The 16,477-nt window shown below is 43.0% G+C and overlaps 1 protein-coding gene across 2 annotated transcripts in view; it reads left to right on the top strand.

The window, feature by feature from the left end:
• Nucleotides 1–16,477, top strand: part of LOC112219011 (receptor-type tyrosine-protein phosphatase gamma) — a 319,617-nt gene that overhangs the window by 284,677 nt on the left and 18,463 nt on the right. For both annotated transcript variants that reach the window (XM_024380244.2, XM_042295621.1), the window contains exons 13-15: nt 656–794; nt 8,946–9,037; nt 14,016–14,107. In XM_024380244.2, the coding sequence (XP_024236012.2) occupies nt 656–794; nt 8,946–9,037; nt 14,016–14,107 (323 nt within the window). The remainder of the gene's footprint in view (nt 1–655; nt 795–8,945; nt 9,038–14,015; nt 14,108–16,477) is intronic.

The following is a 16,477-nucleotide window of genomic DNA, read 5'->3' as shown; positions in this document are numbered from 1 at the left end:
GGTTGCCTTCATAAATAAACAGATTATGATTTGATTACTGATGTTCTAATAGTCTCCAATATCAATGAATCTTTGTTGTTTTTGGTTGTTGTTGACCATGTTTTCTCCTGTGTGTGTGTGCCTATTGAATATGATCCAGGATTGGATTGTTCCTGTCTGTGTAAAGCACCAGTCTAGATATAGTAGGATAAGGGGCTGATGATGATGTTAATAGCCACACTACCTACCAAAATCTAACTTTAGAATACTTGTCTTTGACAGCACAGGAATATATTGTCACTGGTAGCATTTGGTATGAAGAGAGGCTACTGTTTCTCTGGTAAGCACTGCCGAACATTCTCCAGCACATTTTTTGGGTTATTATAGTATAGTTTCATGGCAACCATTCTGCCTGATCACGTATCCAGCATTTTACTAAGGTAAATGAACCTGTAACATGTGTCTTCAGTTGAGAAGATGGCTAGTGAATTTGATCACATCATTGTTTATTATTATTTTGTGGTTCATTTTTTACCTTTGTGAAGCTCAGTTAAACCTGGCTAAATGTGTCTTTGTCCTCATTCCACCCCTCTCCTGTTCCGGATCAGCATCCCCAATATGTCCAGTAAATATTGCTGTGATTCTGACTGATTCTATGTCCTCTCCCCTCCTACAGAGAGGACTAGCATGTCCAACCTGACCCAGCAGGGTCCCCCAGGGGTGGGGAGGGTGGAGTGGATCATCCCCCTGGTGGTGGTCTCTGCCCTCACCTTCATCTGCCTCATCCTGCTGCTGGCTGTGCTCGTCTACTGGAGGTGGGTACCATAACACACTGAGACATCACACTCATGTAGCTGAATAAAAACCTTTCAGGAAGAATGTTTCCCCAACTCGTGTTGGTATAGTTTGAAGAAGGGTAGGGCTGGCACGATTACTGTATAATCGTGTAATCGATGATAATGGAGGAAGGCCCTCATGAAGAAAATATAAATAAAATTGACTTAACATGGGAAGGCCGGGCATTCCTGGGTTGAGTCAGTTTCCGCGGTAACATGGACTCTTTACAAAGTGATGAAACTTTGTGTTGCAGCAAACAAGTATTTGGTTGCCTAGGCAACACCCCCCTCTGCAGCTGCTGCACATGCAGACAGAAGTGGAAGAGAGGAGAAAATGTCATTTTTTTAAACTATAAATAAATAACATTTGCTATTCAAGTGACCATAACGGTGGCTGCAGTCATTTGGCTGACCAATAATTACAGTATGACCAGTCATCCAAAACTCCATGACCATCACAGCCCTAAAGAATGGTGAACATAGAGCAACATACACAAAAACAGCCAGGTATAGGCTACACACCAATGGCGGTCGGTGCCGTTTAAGATGAGGGAGGAAGATATTTTTTTATGAGCATGGGCTTATTTCTATTACAGCGTATTGGATGACTGTCATTCATATTCCATTCACCCAGCTCAATGTAATATCGATACGTTCAGGCTACTACATGATACTCAAATTTTCCCTATACCCATTTTGAGGTTGCTACAATCTAGCATACAAATGAATGTTTACAACGTAGGTGAACAGGTCGAGAGAAATTAGGTATTATCAAAGTGACAGACAGTGAATGACACATTTAATACCGCCTTGCACACTCTTGCCTGCACATGTAGGTTGTAATCTTTAGTCCAACGGTTGCAAACGAGAGTTCATATTGGACAAATTCAGGTATGTTTATCCACATTTCATTCTGTTTGCTTCCGTTTAAGAATCAGCAGAGTTAATATACTCCTGATCACATGCAAACACAGAACTAGCAGCCACTTATAAACAGCATGATCACTTTGCTCGTTGTATATATTATTCCTTCTCGCATCTACACTCTCTAATCCTCTTACCGTTTCCCTTTGCTTGTGGACTTCAGTGCACAATACAACAGCTGTCTGTGACCAGGTGGAAAAAACTTTCCAAGACAAATTTTCATACCATAACCGCTACACACAGCCGACAGTGGTGTCACCATATTAACGGAAATGTTTGTCTATCTACTAGAACTAACACATTAGTAAACCTGCTACAGTGATGCAGTACAGTGTACAGCAAGCAGTTTAGCAGTTACACTGGCAGGCCCCTGTAGCAATACATTAATAAAACCAAAAGCTTATCATGACTTGGAAGAGTTCCAGTGTTGGATAGCCATAGCCAGCTAGCTAACATAGCATCCCTCTCTGTTTGAACCCGGGGGTTGAAGTAGGCTAAACTAGCTAGCTGCATTCGCTAGCTACGTTTGTGAAAGTGAAAGTTTAAAAAATATATACAGTACCTGTCAAAAGTTTGGACACATCTACTCATTCCAGGGTTTTTCTTTATTTTGACTATTTTCTACATAGTTGAATAATATTGAAGATATCAAAACTATGAAATAACACATATGGAAATATGTAGTAACCAAAGAAGTGTTAAACAAAATTTAAAAAATTATCTTCAAAGTAGCCACCCTTTGCCTTGATGACAGCTTTGCACACTCTTGGCATTCAACCAGCTTCATGAGGTAGTCACCTAGAATGCATTTCAATTAACAGTGCCTTGTTAAACGTTTATTTGTGGAATTTCTTTCCTTCTTAATGCATTTGAGTCAATCAGTTGTGTTGTGACAAGGTAGGGTTGGTATACAGAAGATAGCCCTATTTGGTAAAAGACTAAGTCCATATTATGGCAAGAACAGCTCAAATAAGAAAAGAGAAATGACAGTCCATCATTACTTTCAGACATGAAGGTCAGTCAATCCGGAACATTTCAAGAACTTTTAAAGTTTCTTCAAGTGCAGTCGCAAAAACCATCAAGCGATATGATGAAACTGGCTCTCGTGAGGACTGCCACAGGAAAGAAAGACTCAGAGTTAACTCTGCTGCAGAGAACAAGTTTATTAGAGTTACCAGCCTCAGATATTGGCAATTAACTGCAATCAGATTTGAGCCCAAATAAATGCTTCACAGAGTTTAAGTAACAGACACATCTCAACATCAACTGTTCAGAGAAGACTACGTGAATCAGGCCTCCATGGTCGAATTGCTGCAAAGAAACCACTACTAAAGGACACCAGTAAGAAGAAGAGACTTGCTTGGGCCAAGAAACACGAGAAATGGACATTAGACCAGAGGAAATCTGTCATGATGAGTCCAAATTTGAAATGAATGGTTCCAACCGCCGTGCCTTTGTGAGACGCAGGGTACATGAACGGATGATCTCCGCATTTGTGGTTCCCACCGTAAAACATGGAGGAGGAGTTGTTATGTTGTGCTTTGCTGGTGACACTGTCAGTGATTTTTTTAGAATTCAAGGCACACTTAACCAGCATGGCTACCACAGCATTCTGCAGCGATACGCCATCCCATCTAGTTTGCACTTAGTGGGACTATCATTTATTTTTCAACAGGACAATTACCAAACACACCTCCAGGCTGTGTAAGGGCTATTTGACCAAGAAGGACAGTGATGGAGTGCTGCATCAGATGACTTGGCCTCCACAATCACCAGACCTCAACCCAATTGAGATGATTTGGAATGAGTTGGACCGCAGAGTGAAGGAAAAGCAGCCAACAAGTACTCAGCATATATGGGAACTCCTTCAAGACTGTTGGAAAAGCATTCCAGGTGACTACCTCATGAAGCTGGTTGAGAGAATGCCAATAGTGTGCAAATCTGTCATCGAGGCAAAGGGTGGCTACTTTGAAGAATCTCAAATATAACATATATTTGTTTAAAAAATGTGGGTTACTACATGATTTCATATGTGTTATTTCATAGTTTTGATGTCCTCACTATTATTCTACAATGTAGGAAATAGTACAAATAAAGAAAAACCCTTGAATGAGTAGATGTGTCCAAACTTTTGACAGGTACTGTATATATTCTTTTTACTAACTTAGCTGGCGAATGCAGCTAGCTAGTTTAGCCTACTTAAACCCCTTGAATGACCATGCAATACTTTTGGGTAAGCTGTCGACAATAGGACTGGGATTTAATGTCTGTCGTTGGTTTCATGACTATCTAAAGGAAGTCAGGCTGTTAGAGTCGACGGCTTCCAGTCGGAGCCATTGGAGTTGGTTAAAGGGGTACCACAAGGTTCTATACTTGGTCCATTACTGTTCACTCTCTACATAAACAGTATCGGTGATGAGATATGAAAGTGTCAAATTCATTTATATGCTGATGACACTGTCATGTACTCTATCGCTTCAACGGCTGACCAAGCATTTTAAGATATTACAAGGGTCTTTTATACAGCTGAAACTTGTTTAAAATGCAAAGAAAACACATTTTATGATTTTTAATAGGTTCAAAAAGTTGGTTGAAATACACTTGCACTCACGAGCTTAGATGGTTCTCAGATTAATCAGGTCTCTGCATATAAATACTTAGGGATATGGTTGGATGATAAACTGTCTTTTAAAATGCATATTGATGAACTTTGTAAACGGCTAAAAATCAAGCTAGGCTTCCTCCATAGAAACAGGACGTGTTTGTCCTCTACAAATAGAAGACAAATTGTGCAAGCTACTTTTATGTCTGTTATAGATTATGGGGATATTATTTACATGCATGCTACGGCATCAACACTTAAATCGCTGGATGCTACTTGTCATTGCGCACTTAGGTTTATTACAGGTGCTAGCTACAGAACTCACCACTGTGTTTTATATCAATATGTGGGTTGGACTTCGCTGTCCATGAGATGAGTACTACATGCTTTCGTGTTTGTCTATGAAGCACTTCTGAATAAACTACCTTCTTATTTATAAATCACTCATCAATATTAGAATTAGAATTCCTACAACCAGGTCTCAAGCATGGATTTAACCTGGGGCCCATGCGATTTGCACAGAGTTGGGTATGGCTGACTTTTCCTGTTAAGCTCCTTGCTTATGGAATAGCCTGCAGACTAAACTTGAGACTCATGTCCCCCTTGCCCATTTTAAATATTTATTGGAGGATTTTTATTTTGTATTGCTTGTAACTGTTTTGGGTTATGCAAGTTCTTGTGCTGTTGGTAGAATAACCTGTGTGTAAATGTAAAGCTTCTGCTGTATTTTTTTGTGTTATATGTGATCGTTTTGTTTGTCATGTTTAGTTTCTTAATCATTGTACCTAAACTGTATGTGTAAACTTGTATACGCAGGGCCCAGCTTTAAAAGAGACCTCGGTCTCAGTCTGTGTTCCTTGTTGAAATAAAGGTATAATAATAGCATGTCTGTTCATGACTCATGAGCTCTGATATGTTGGAGGATGTCCTCCGGAAGTTGTCATAATTACTGTGTAAGTCTATGGAAGTGGTTGAGAACCATGAGCTTCCTAGGTTTTGTATTGAAGTGAATGTACCGAGAGGAGGAGAGAAGCTAGCTGTTCTCCAGCTACACCATTGTGATACCCTACACAGTGCTGCTGAGTCTCCTCTAGCCCTTCATTGCAAAACAGTGTGTTTTAATCAATTATTTGGTGACGTGATTATATGTAGTATATCTTCATCTAAGAAGGATAACTTTTTAAATGTTTCACTATTTTTATTTTTATGAAATTCCCTGAGGAGGATGGTCCTCCCCTTCCTCCTCGGAGGAGCCTCCACTGCTACACACAGTGCTGGTCAACAGACGTTGGGGGATTTCTACACTCCAGTGCTAATTCAATCACCCACCTGACTAACCTCTGTGGTCTCTCCATGTATCAGTGTGTAAGCTGGCTATGGTACCTGCTATCCCCATCAGCCCCAGTGCTCTATAGTAGCCCCCTGCCCTCCTTGCCCCAGCCCCTTCATCGGTTAAGGCCCAGGGGCATGACTGGCCATCTGCTTCACTTCCTAGCTCCACTCCTGTGCAAATCAGGACTCAGGCATGGGGGGGTTAGGGGTGAGAACATACACACACACCAAGCACCCACTTGGAGACAATGACACGGAGATATATCACAGAGGGTTTTGCATCTGCCAAAGTAGTGGAGGGCATGCACATTTTTATTCATTCAACAACTAGCTTGTTTACATACATAGATACTCACCCATTTGTAAATATTGTCACACAAACAGCATTACCAAGAAAGCATTGAGGTTATGAGCACTAGTTTCCTGTCAATATCTCTTACTGTAAGATGTATATGTTTCCTATGATGCTGAAGAGAGCATTTTAGTTCTCAGGCCTTTATCATCAAAGCGCATCCATCGTAGCACTTCAAACAGGCGTTTAATGCCAGCCTGGGTTCAAAGAGCTGTTTTCCTCTGAGTGAGGGCTGTGACCTCTCTGGTTCTCACCACCCCCGGCTCCTTAAAGGTCAGCAGCCACGACCAGATAATTAGCCCCTCACTGAGACCCAGCAGAGCAGGAGGAAGCTGCCCCTAGATACTGATCTGAGGACATTTTGATGTCTCCACCCTAATTGTAAAGTTTGTAGGATTTCATGAGGGTAAGCTGCTCATAGATCTGTGCCTAGAGGGCAACCTTTATCCACATTTTTTATAGCTCTCTGTCACAGAGGCTAATGGAAGTGCAGCACCCCCTGAGGCCTGTAGGGGGCCTCTGGGGAGAGAAAATGGCAGAGATCATAGCTGCAGTAACAGGCTAGGGAAGATTAGGCTGGCTGTTTGGATTAAACTACCTTTTAGACTCAGTTTAGCCCGCCTAGCCTTAGTGTGTCCTGTGAAACAGACGACAGGGTGTGTGTGTGTCTCGGTCTGTCTGTCTGTGTTTTTGTGTCTGTGTTTGTATCTGTCTGTCTGCGTGTGCCAGAGATAAAGTTCCTGGTGTTACAGAGATGGCACAGACACATGCACAGACACACACACAGACACACAGACACACAGACAGACAGACACACACACACACACACACACACACACACACACACACACACACACACACACACACACAGAGAGAGAGAGAGACAGAAAAACAGGTGGTTGAGCTGGAGGTCTCTCGGGCAGTAGCAGGTGTTGAAGGCGTGAGAGGGGAGTGTTGGGTAATTCTAATCCTATTGCGTAGCAGAGCTCGGGCTCAGGGCTCAACCCCCATGTTGCCCTGTAACCCCTCCCCCATCGGACCACATTGGCTGCCCGTAGACAGTAAGCCACCCGTGAGTAATTACTGGTCTGAGATCAGGTCAACCAACCTTGAGCCTGACTCTAAACACAGGATAATTACTGGAGAATGATCCAGGAGCTCTTACTAGACAGAGTGAGTGACAGGTCACTGCTCCTCTGACTTGTTAATGCAGAGAGGACAGGGGAGTCCTCCCTCTTCTTGCTCTCCTACCTCTACTCCTCTCTTCTCCTCCCTCTCTCCGTCTGCTGGTCTGGTTCAGTAGCAGCATGCAGACGCTGCCTGCTAAGGCTGTTCTGTCTCTCTTCTCCTCCGCTCTTCTCTCATCTCTCTAGGATGACCAGTTTCTGCAATCTACTCTGCATAAAATACAGGTAGGAGTAGGACCACACACTCACATATACACATTTCCACTCACTCAGTAACTTTACTCTCTATTTGGTAGATAGCCTCTTGCTCAAGCTCAGATATCCGCCTCTCTCTTATGGAGATGATTTATCTCCTTTCCCTTTCTCACCTGTATCCTATTTTTAAGGCTTGAAGTTCATGACAGGCTTATTAGTCTGGAGTGCTGTATTTGTTAAAGAAATATGCAATGCTAGTTTTTCTTTTACTTTGAGATTTTTAAATAGAGGAACAGGTTTTGACTGTTAACTTGTTTCCATATTGTAGCTTTAATCTCTCTTCGAGGAGAGCTCTTTGATGAAGCGTACAGTGTAATATGTTTATTACGGTACACTTCCCTAAGGGTATGTGCTTAGTCTGGAGCTGCCTGGCTTTTCAGACACACCTCCATTGAGCTTTACATAGCCTGCACTTGCAGCTGTGTCTATGTGTTCTTTGCCCTCTTGATCTTTGTTTGGCCACAGACTAGCCCTTGATCATGACTCTCCGTTCCATTACATTACACATAAGAGTTATTGGACGAAGGCGTCTTCTGTACGGGGGACTTTTGTTAAGAGTCCCGATGCTTGGTCTGAACATTAGCATGCATCGCTTGCGGTACGATTTTAGAAGCATAAGGACCATATCTTTGATATCAGCGAGAAATAATACAAATATATACAATTGATACACACCTTTACAGGGTTAGGGTTCCCACACGGCCATATGTCCATGTTACAGTGCCTGTTTACGGAAAACAGACGGAAGACATCTTCCATTTACACACAGGTGTTTGGAGATGCAGAAAGCTAATTAGCACAGGTAGTCCATACGTGTGCTAATTAGCTATCTGTGTCCCTGAACACCTGTGTGTAAACAGAAGACGGACACCACAAATGTCTTGTCACTGAAAAATACTGTTGGTTGCAACTGTGTTAAAACCTGTTAAAATGTGTACAGTAAGCATGTATTTTGCATTTGTGAAATGAGTTTGATGTGATATGAAAGTAGAGGTATTTTTGTTTCTAGAACTGTACTGCATTTGAGAATCAATGTACTTTTAGATGGAGTATTTGGCTGTTTGGTCTTTGCCCTCTAAATAGAACCTATAAGGTCCTTGGACTATAAGGAGCAATGTTAGGCTCCTTTAGTCCATTATTTGGCTAGCCACAGACATACAGTATGTCTCTGCTTCATAGCTCAAACTGAAAACAAATTGATTCTGATCCTCATAGTGTTTATGTGACTCTTAATAACTCTGACGGTGTGTGAGCTGTGAGAGTGTGTGGTGGTGACTGCGTGTTTATGCTAATGTTTGCCTTCTCTGGAGGAGTTCAAAGTACACCTTGATCCTGTCACGTGTCTCTAGTGCCATCTGTGTTTACTTTGGAGGAGATTGTCACCTGTGGCATTGCTGATGACAGCGCTGATACATTATTCTCAGGGCTAATGTGCCACTGACTGACTGACTGTCTCTCTCTCTCTCTCTCGCTCTCAGGAGGTGTTTTCAGACGGCTCATTTCTATGTGGAGGACAGTAGTTCTCCCAGAGTGGTGCCCAATGACAGCATCCCTGTCATCCCCATCCCAGGTAAGCACCAATCAGAGCATAGCTTCGGCCCCATAGTACCCCAGAAGGAGATTAAAATTCTTGTCAGGAATGGGTCAGTTGATTTCAGCAAAATGGCACCGTTTCTCTGAAGTTTTCCAAATGTTCACTTTCTGTCTGTGGTCAATGAAAGAATTCACAGTCAGGGTCAAGGGGAATAGTCTTGTCCCATATGTCTGCTCCTCTCTGTTTCCACTGGAACCCTTTAGGCACCAATCATGTACAATCTGTACAGATACATCACACACATACAGTAGACACCATATGAGACTTCATATGACCGTTCTCCTCACATGAGACCACTATTTCATTATCCATCCACCTCTGTGTGCTCTGTTGAAGAGTAAACAAACAGTTCATTCATATGTTGTTTTTCTAAAGGAGCTGTACTTGATTTATAGTGTGTGCATTGAGTTTCATGTACTGGACAGTAACCTGTCATTCCATTGTATTGATTAGACATTATTGATCCCCAAAGGGAAGTTATTTTTGCCACCAGCAGCAGACCCCGACATGCATTATAGATAAACAGGCATACATTTCAACACCGAAATCGACATTAAATTATTCCTAGAGATGATCTTGAAAAGTGTTTAAATTACTAAAGGGGAGGAGAGCTGAGATGTCTCTCACACTTAATATTGAACATTTTACTTTAACCACTTTTCAGATGGGAAAATCCATGCACACATTGATTTTTCCATGAAGATCTCATGTGAGATCGAGGTCTGAGCCATTGCATTAGCAGCCTACATTGATGTTTGAACACCAGTGTTATCATCTGTGAATGCTGTTCAAGTGTTAAAACACTTGATAGGGAGAGCCTGACTCTGTGAGACAGGACTCACTCAGCCATGGTTTCAATGGGCTGTTGCTTGGCGATGAAGGTGCCAGTGGCCTCAGGTGGTTGGTTTGTTGGGGTGCATATGTGTGATCAGTATTTACAAGATTTGTGTTCCAAGAGATACCCGTAGCTGGTGTTGTTTTGCTAGAACACACTATTCCGTCATAATCATGTGATGTGTGGGAACAGGTGGGTGTTTGCCCTCACTAGTGTTACTGTAGTGTTTAACACGATTTATGAGAGTTCCCTGTCAGCATTGGTTTTGTGCTCTGTGCTTACTGGTTCAGCCCAAATGCACCATGTTAAAGGAGGGTGGGAGGGGTGGGGTGGGGGGTGGGGGGTAGAGGAGGGCTGGATCTCTCTCTCACTCTTTCGAGCCAGTGGATCAAACATTAAAGGCATGGAGATTGGCCCTCAAAGACCCAATCTTCCATATCTAACATCTCGCCTCACAAGATTTTCCGCAGCATCCAAATCCATTTGGACTGACTGAGTGTCCTTCACAATGGACCTTGGCACAGAGAGCTGTGTCTGATGTGCCTATTTAAACCAATGGCGCAGCACTTCCCAGCACAGGGACAGGGAAGGCTTATAAAGTGGGCCCCATTCAACATCTCTCCTCCTCCTTAAAAGGCTGTTAACTTTGAGAACTGACTTCAGTACTCTACATTCTCCCCAGCAGATCTCCTAACCAGATATCAAAAGGTTTGTGGCTTATGAGACTTTATACCATGGCATTGTTGAATACTTCTTTCTGATTTGCTTGAAGGGGATTCTGGAGCCCTTCAAGTCATAACGCACAGTATATTTGCATCGTAAAATTCAATGGCTATCGTTCATTCTTACATTTTTTATGTTTGAGCTGCTTTTGAAAGCCAAAGTCGAATTGAAAACATTATTGGCATTGTTGAATTAGATGTTCCTTAATAACAAGCTAGGAGGAATAGTTTGGTTAGCTAAACTAGCAAGTCTGTTTGGTTGCCATTGCAACTACTGTATCTAGTAAACTTGCTAGCTACTTCAGTGGATGTTGAACACGTTTATACTGGAAAATGAACACATTTCTAGCTGTGTTAAATTATAGCCATAGTATAAAGGGATAATCAACTCGGGGCTCTATGCGTTCCAAGGACAATAATGCAACTCCTGACCTCCGCGTCATTCATTATTTTCCATAGAACGCATAGCCCCTCATTGATTATCATTTACATATTGACTATGATGTAAGGCAATGTTTCTAGAATAGCCTAATGTTGATTGGAGTGCTGTTTGAAGGTTGTTATCTATCTTGATCATAGGTTTGGAGGACTGAAATAGGCATACTTTTTCTTAAAGGTCCAATGCAGCCATTTTTATCTGAATATCAAATCATTTCTGGTTAACAATTAAGTACCTTACTGTGATTGTTTTCAATTAAACTGGTCAAAAAGAAACAACCAAGAATTGTACTAGGACTGTCTGGGTGTGGTCCGAGTGGAAAACTGAAAATGAGCTGTTATTGGCAGAGAGGTTTGGAACTCTCTTTCTTATGGGTCTATTAACTAATTTACTGCATGGTGATGTCACCATTGAAGGCCAAAACTCCATCACACCAAAACAGGCTTACATTTTAGGCGCTCATACACTAAATGGAGAGGCTGTGGTTCCGGATTTTCTGGACACCCGATTTACCATGGCAAGAAGATTTATTTTTACGTAGCTGCTGCTCAGTGCTCCGCTGTGGCTTACATCAACGATGAACGCCTTTGTCTGGTGTAGTCTACACACTTCATGTTGTAGACAAAGGACACGGTCGATGTGTTCCAACTATTGCATTCCAAGCCTCAGTAGGCTGTTAAGGATAAACACAATTTAATGTCCTTTTTTAAGGAGGGAAGTTAGGCTACATGCAGTATTTACATGTTATACTCTAAAGACATGATTAACATGTTTGTATAAACTCTCAAATAGTTTTTTGCCCCAGTGCAAAACTCAAGTGGGGAGTTACATGCATATCAAACACAAACATGACACAAACATGACACAGACGCAGTCTAATTAGCCATTTAATGTTATTTTTTCATCATCGTTGCAAACATTGGCTGAGCAGAAGGCAGACAGACAGGCAGTCAGTCAAAGTAGTAGTATTATTTTTCAGCAACTCTGTGTAATGGCTACGATATTGCAGCAACTATAATGATTAGCCTACATCAAAACGCTGATTGTTTCTGCTCCAATGCAATGTGTAGGGACTGCATCCTGTTTGTGCAACTGCAATATCCGTTACAACAGACAGAGAAGGTTGTAGCCTTCATAATGGCCTTGAATGTTAGTTCAAATCGCCGCATGGTTTTTATTTCAGCCGTCCAGAAATATGAGGCAGAGACATAGGCTACATCATCATGGTTCAGAAGAGGGTGAGTAAAGAGAGAAATGTGAATGGAGTGTGAGCAGCAGCTACGCCCCAATTTTTTTTTGTGCATAAAATAACACATGCGCAGAACCTGATCCAGATAAGTGGCTTTGAGAAAGAGGTTTCCTTAGGGGTGTGGGCGAAATCTCGGTGTGGAAATGTACAAAAAACACATTTAAAATCACATGAATCACGTTTTTGACTGCACTGGGCCTTTAAAATGTATTAATTTGTGCAATAATGGAGCTAAAGATTACTAGATGATTCCACTCAGATAGAGCTGTGAAAACAGTGGACTGAATCATACTGTGTTGCCATGACTCAGTGTGTATAGGGCATCTAAGGCAGAGAGTTCTTAGGCCCGGTGGGGCTGTAGAGACCTATAGGAGAACGAGCAGCAGTGAGGGGAGAGCCATATGTGACCATAATGACAATCCTGCTTCTCACAGAGCTAATTGTCTCAACTGACACCCCCCCCCCCTCTCTCTCTGGGGATTTGAAACCTTATGAAAACGACCACAAGACAAACACCCCACACACCTAACTACCAGAGACATACCACACACCACAGTATATTACTCCAGTGTATTTCCAACAATAATTTTCAAAGCCAATTATGTCTAATACATTTTTCATGAAGCTGTTTGACAATTTGAACCTCCTCCTTGTATCTCCATATGCTGTGTTTACCATAAGCATATGATTAGTGGCATTAGTATGCATAAATATTCCTCTCTGCCTTGTATGCGTTAATATTTAATGAGAAGAAGGGGTAAATAGAAGGATTTGGGTGCTTTCAACAGGCACTGTAGTTAACAGCATGTCCTATGAAGTACCATTATCGTTTGGGCAAAGATGTAAAAGTACAAGCTGCCTTTTCCCATAAGTTGGCTCTATGAAACATTCATTGTGTGTGGATTTGTGTGTGTGTGTGTGTGTGCGCGTGTGTGCATGCGAGTAAGTGTACGTTTGTAAGTGTGTGTGACGTGCGTACAGTAGGCATTCGTACACGTGTTTGAGTGTGTGATTTCCCCTGTGGATGAAGCGTTTGTTCAGCCCAGCTCTCCGTATGTCTCACTAAATGAGCGTTTAGAGTGGTTCCCACAGGCACAGTTAGGACAGAACATCCACCAAGATGAGATCTGTCCCTCTCATCACTCTCCACCATTACACTCTTTTCCCTTTTGCTATCTTTACCCCCTTCTGTGGATTAAACTAGGACCAGATTGAAACTGTGAATCATTAATGACTCTGCTTGAGATGAAAGCTGTGAACTTCTTCACCTATGTGAAACATAAGCTGATGGACATAAATAACACATGCTTTTTGTCTTGGTGAAATATTGAACATGGGATTGTGATAGAGTGGAAGAGCAATCTCTCACCGCTCTCCTCCTGTAGCTTCCTGCTACTTTCCTGCATGTGTTACATCACTCTGTCTTTTTAAGACAGATATTCAACAGGTATTACAGGTTTTTAGAGATCCTAGAGATAGTGTAGAGTTATAGTGTAGAGATGTTTTGTACATGCATTGTACTGTACTGTACATTGTACTGTACATTAAACATGTTGATATCTTCATATGTGACATATACTTCAGTTCCTCTGCTACATGTCTTCCCTAGACACAAGTGTGTGCCGAACTCAAACTGTTTGTCTGTATGACTCAAACTGTTTGTCTGTGTGTTTTTGACTAAGTGTCTAATTCTATGGTCTCCCTTCCAGATGACATGGAGGCCATCCCTGTCAAGCAGTTCATCAAACACATCTCAGAGCTCTATTCCAACAACCAGCATGGCTTCTCAGAGGACTTTGAGGTAAATAACTGCTCCCTTTGTTGCTGTAATATAGTAATCTTAACTCTTAACCCCACGATAGACTGGCTAGCATAGCATCCCAGCCCGGTGGGTTAGAGTCTGAGTTAGCCAGGTGACCTTGCTCTAACCACTGGTTGACTTTCCACGTTCCTGTGTCGTGTTTGGTTTGCCATGTGAGTGAGGGCAGCATGTGTGTCCGTGTGTGCGTTCATGCTTGTGTGTGTGTGGGGCATTTAAGGTTTCCATAGTGCAGCTAATGGTATTGGAGCAGATGATGTACGAGAGGTCTGTTAGCTGATTTAGACATGTGTCTCCTGACTGGGCCGGCTGACTGAGAGCGAGAGAGCAGATCAGGCTGGAAACCTGTGTCAGATGTCCACTACACTGCCTTAATAAACCAATATTTACCTTGTTGTATGTGGATCACACAGATGATGTAAGATCAGTAATGCTTTGTGCCTGGGTTATAGCCCTTAGGACAGCCATGGTTTTCAAGTTTCATTCCGAGTAAAATATATCTGAGGGCTCAGTCAGTGATCCTACAACTTATTTTGAGGGGGATTTTGATCACATGCTAACAGATATATGTGCTGTAAATACCTCTCCTATTTCTATCGCTGTAGTTTGAGAAACCCACTCTGCTGCCCTCGTTGTCCCTCCCTTCACCTTCTCCCACCCTAACTTTCTCAGCCGTTAGCAAACCTCTCAGTATTTCTTAGTAACCCTCTCCCCAGAAGAAGGATGGGGGAGCTGTCCTACACTAGGGCCTGCTAATGAGTTTCCCCATGGGGCTAGCAACACTGCCACTCCCCCACCACCACCCGCTTGTTGTCCAGGCCAGTGTGAGTGACACTTGGAAGTGGTTTAAGGTTTAAGGGGGGCCCCTCTCCTGAGTGAATGGAGTGCTACTTGCACTCCACATCTCTTTATTCTGCCCCAGAAAGGAGGCAGGAGAAAGGGGGAAGGCAGCGGAGCGAAACCCCTTTGGGTGGAGCGTCCTCGGGCCCTGACAAGTGGCTTTGTCCCGACGGGCCCCAGGGAGTCATGGGTAGGGTGCGTAAAGACAGGGGGAGAGGCTAGGGAATGGGTTTGGCTGGGCTTGGATCCCTGGGTAGGGTGCGTAAAGACAGGGGGAGAGGCTGGGGAATGGGTTTGGCTGGGCTTGGATCCCTAGGTAGGGTGCATAAAGACAGGGGGAGAGGCTGGGGAATGGGTTTGGCTGGGCTTGGATCCCTGGGTAGGGTGCGTAAAGACAGGGGGAGAGGCTGGGGAATGGGTTTGGCTGGGCTTGGATCCCTGGGTAGGGTGCTTAAAGACAGGGGGAGAGGCTGCGGAATGGGTTTGGCTGGGCTTGGATCCCTGGGCACTGTGCAATGGGAATCTTTGGGGATAGAATGCATGCTGCATACAGATAGAGTCACAGGGAGGATATGTTAGTTACATGACATGACTTCGATCTTGGTGGCTAATATGTCCATTTGCGTCATGTCTCATAGATTTACTGTTCACTAATAACTCTCTGTACCCTGATGCCTTTCACACCATATAGACAGACAGGGTTCTGGGGTGATTTATAAATACCTTCTTGTCATTCTAATGTCCACATATGTCCACCATGGTTGAATTCTCCCTGGTGTTGGCTAGAGATCTGCTCATTTTTAGGATCTCATTCTGTAATGCCACTACTCTCCTTGGCATACACACTGTAATTGGAGCCAGTGGGCAGCTGTGTCCGTATTCCGTGTGTGTGTGTGTGTGTGTGTGTGTGTGTGTGTGTGTGTGTGTGTGTGTGTGTGTGTGTGTGTGTGTGTGTGTGTGTGTGTGTGTGTGTGTGTGTGTGTGTGTGTGTGTGTGTGTGTGTGTGTGTGTGTGTGTGTGTGTGTGTGTGTGTGTGTGTGTGTGCGTGTGTAAGCATGTGTAAGCGTGTGTAAGCGTGTGTGCGTGTGTGTGCGTGCGTGTGTGTGGAAGCATGTGTAAGCATGTGTGTGCAGGCGTGTGTGTGTCTGGCGTGTGTGTGGTGTATGTATAAGCCATCTGGTGGTCACATCAGCCAGTGACTTTACAGTAAGTATGTACCCAGTTTCACTGTCCCCAAGCCCTCACAACTTGATCCCAGCACCATGTTCTTACCCATGTACACCCCACCTCCACAGTCACCCTTCCCTTATATCTATCTATCTATCTATCTATCTATCTATCTATCTATCTATCTATCTATCGATCTATCATATATCTATCTCCAACTTTTATGAGGGGTCCGAATTCTTCTGCTGTGCCCAGAATAAATGAGTATTCCTGTTTGTACCATGGAGAGAGACATCTATTAAATATATAACAAGGTTGTTGATCTGTAAATCCTTAGAGGAAATG

Source organism: Oncorhynchus tshawytscha, linkage group LG02, assembly GCF_018296145.1.
Source record: "Oncorhynchus tshawytscha isolate Ot180627B linkage group LG02, Otsh_v2.0, whole genome shotgun sequence".
NCBI classification, from domain to species: Eukaryota; Metazoa; Chordata; class Actinopteri; order Salmoniformes; family Salmonidae; genus Oncorhynchus; species Oncorhynchus tshawytscha.
Note: the sequence above shows the minus strand (reverse complement) of the source record. Positions and strands in the feature narration are given on the sequence as shown.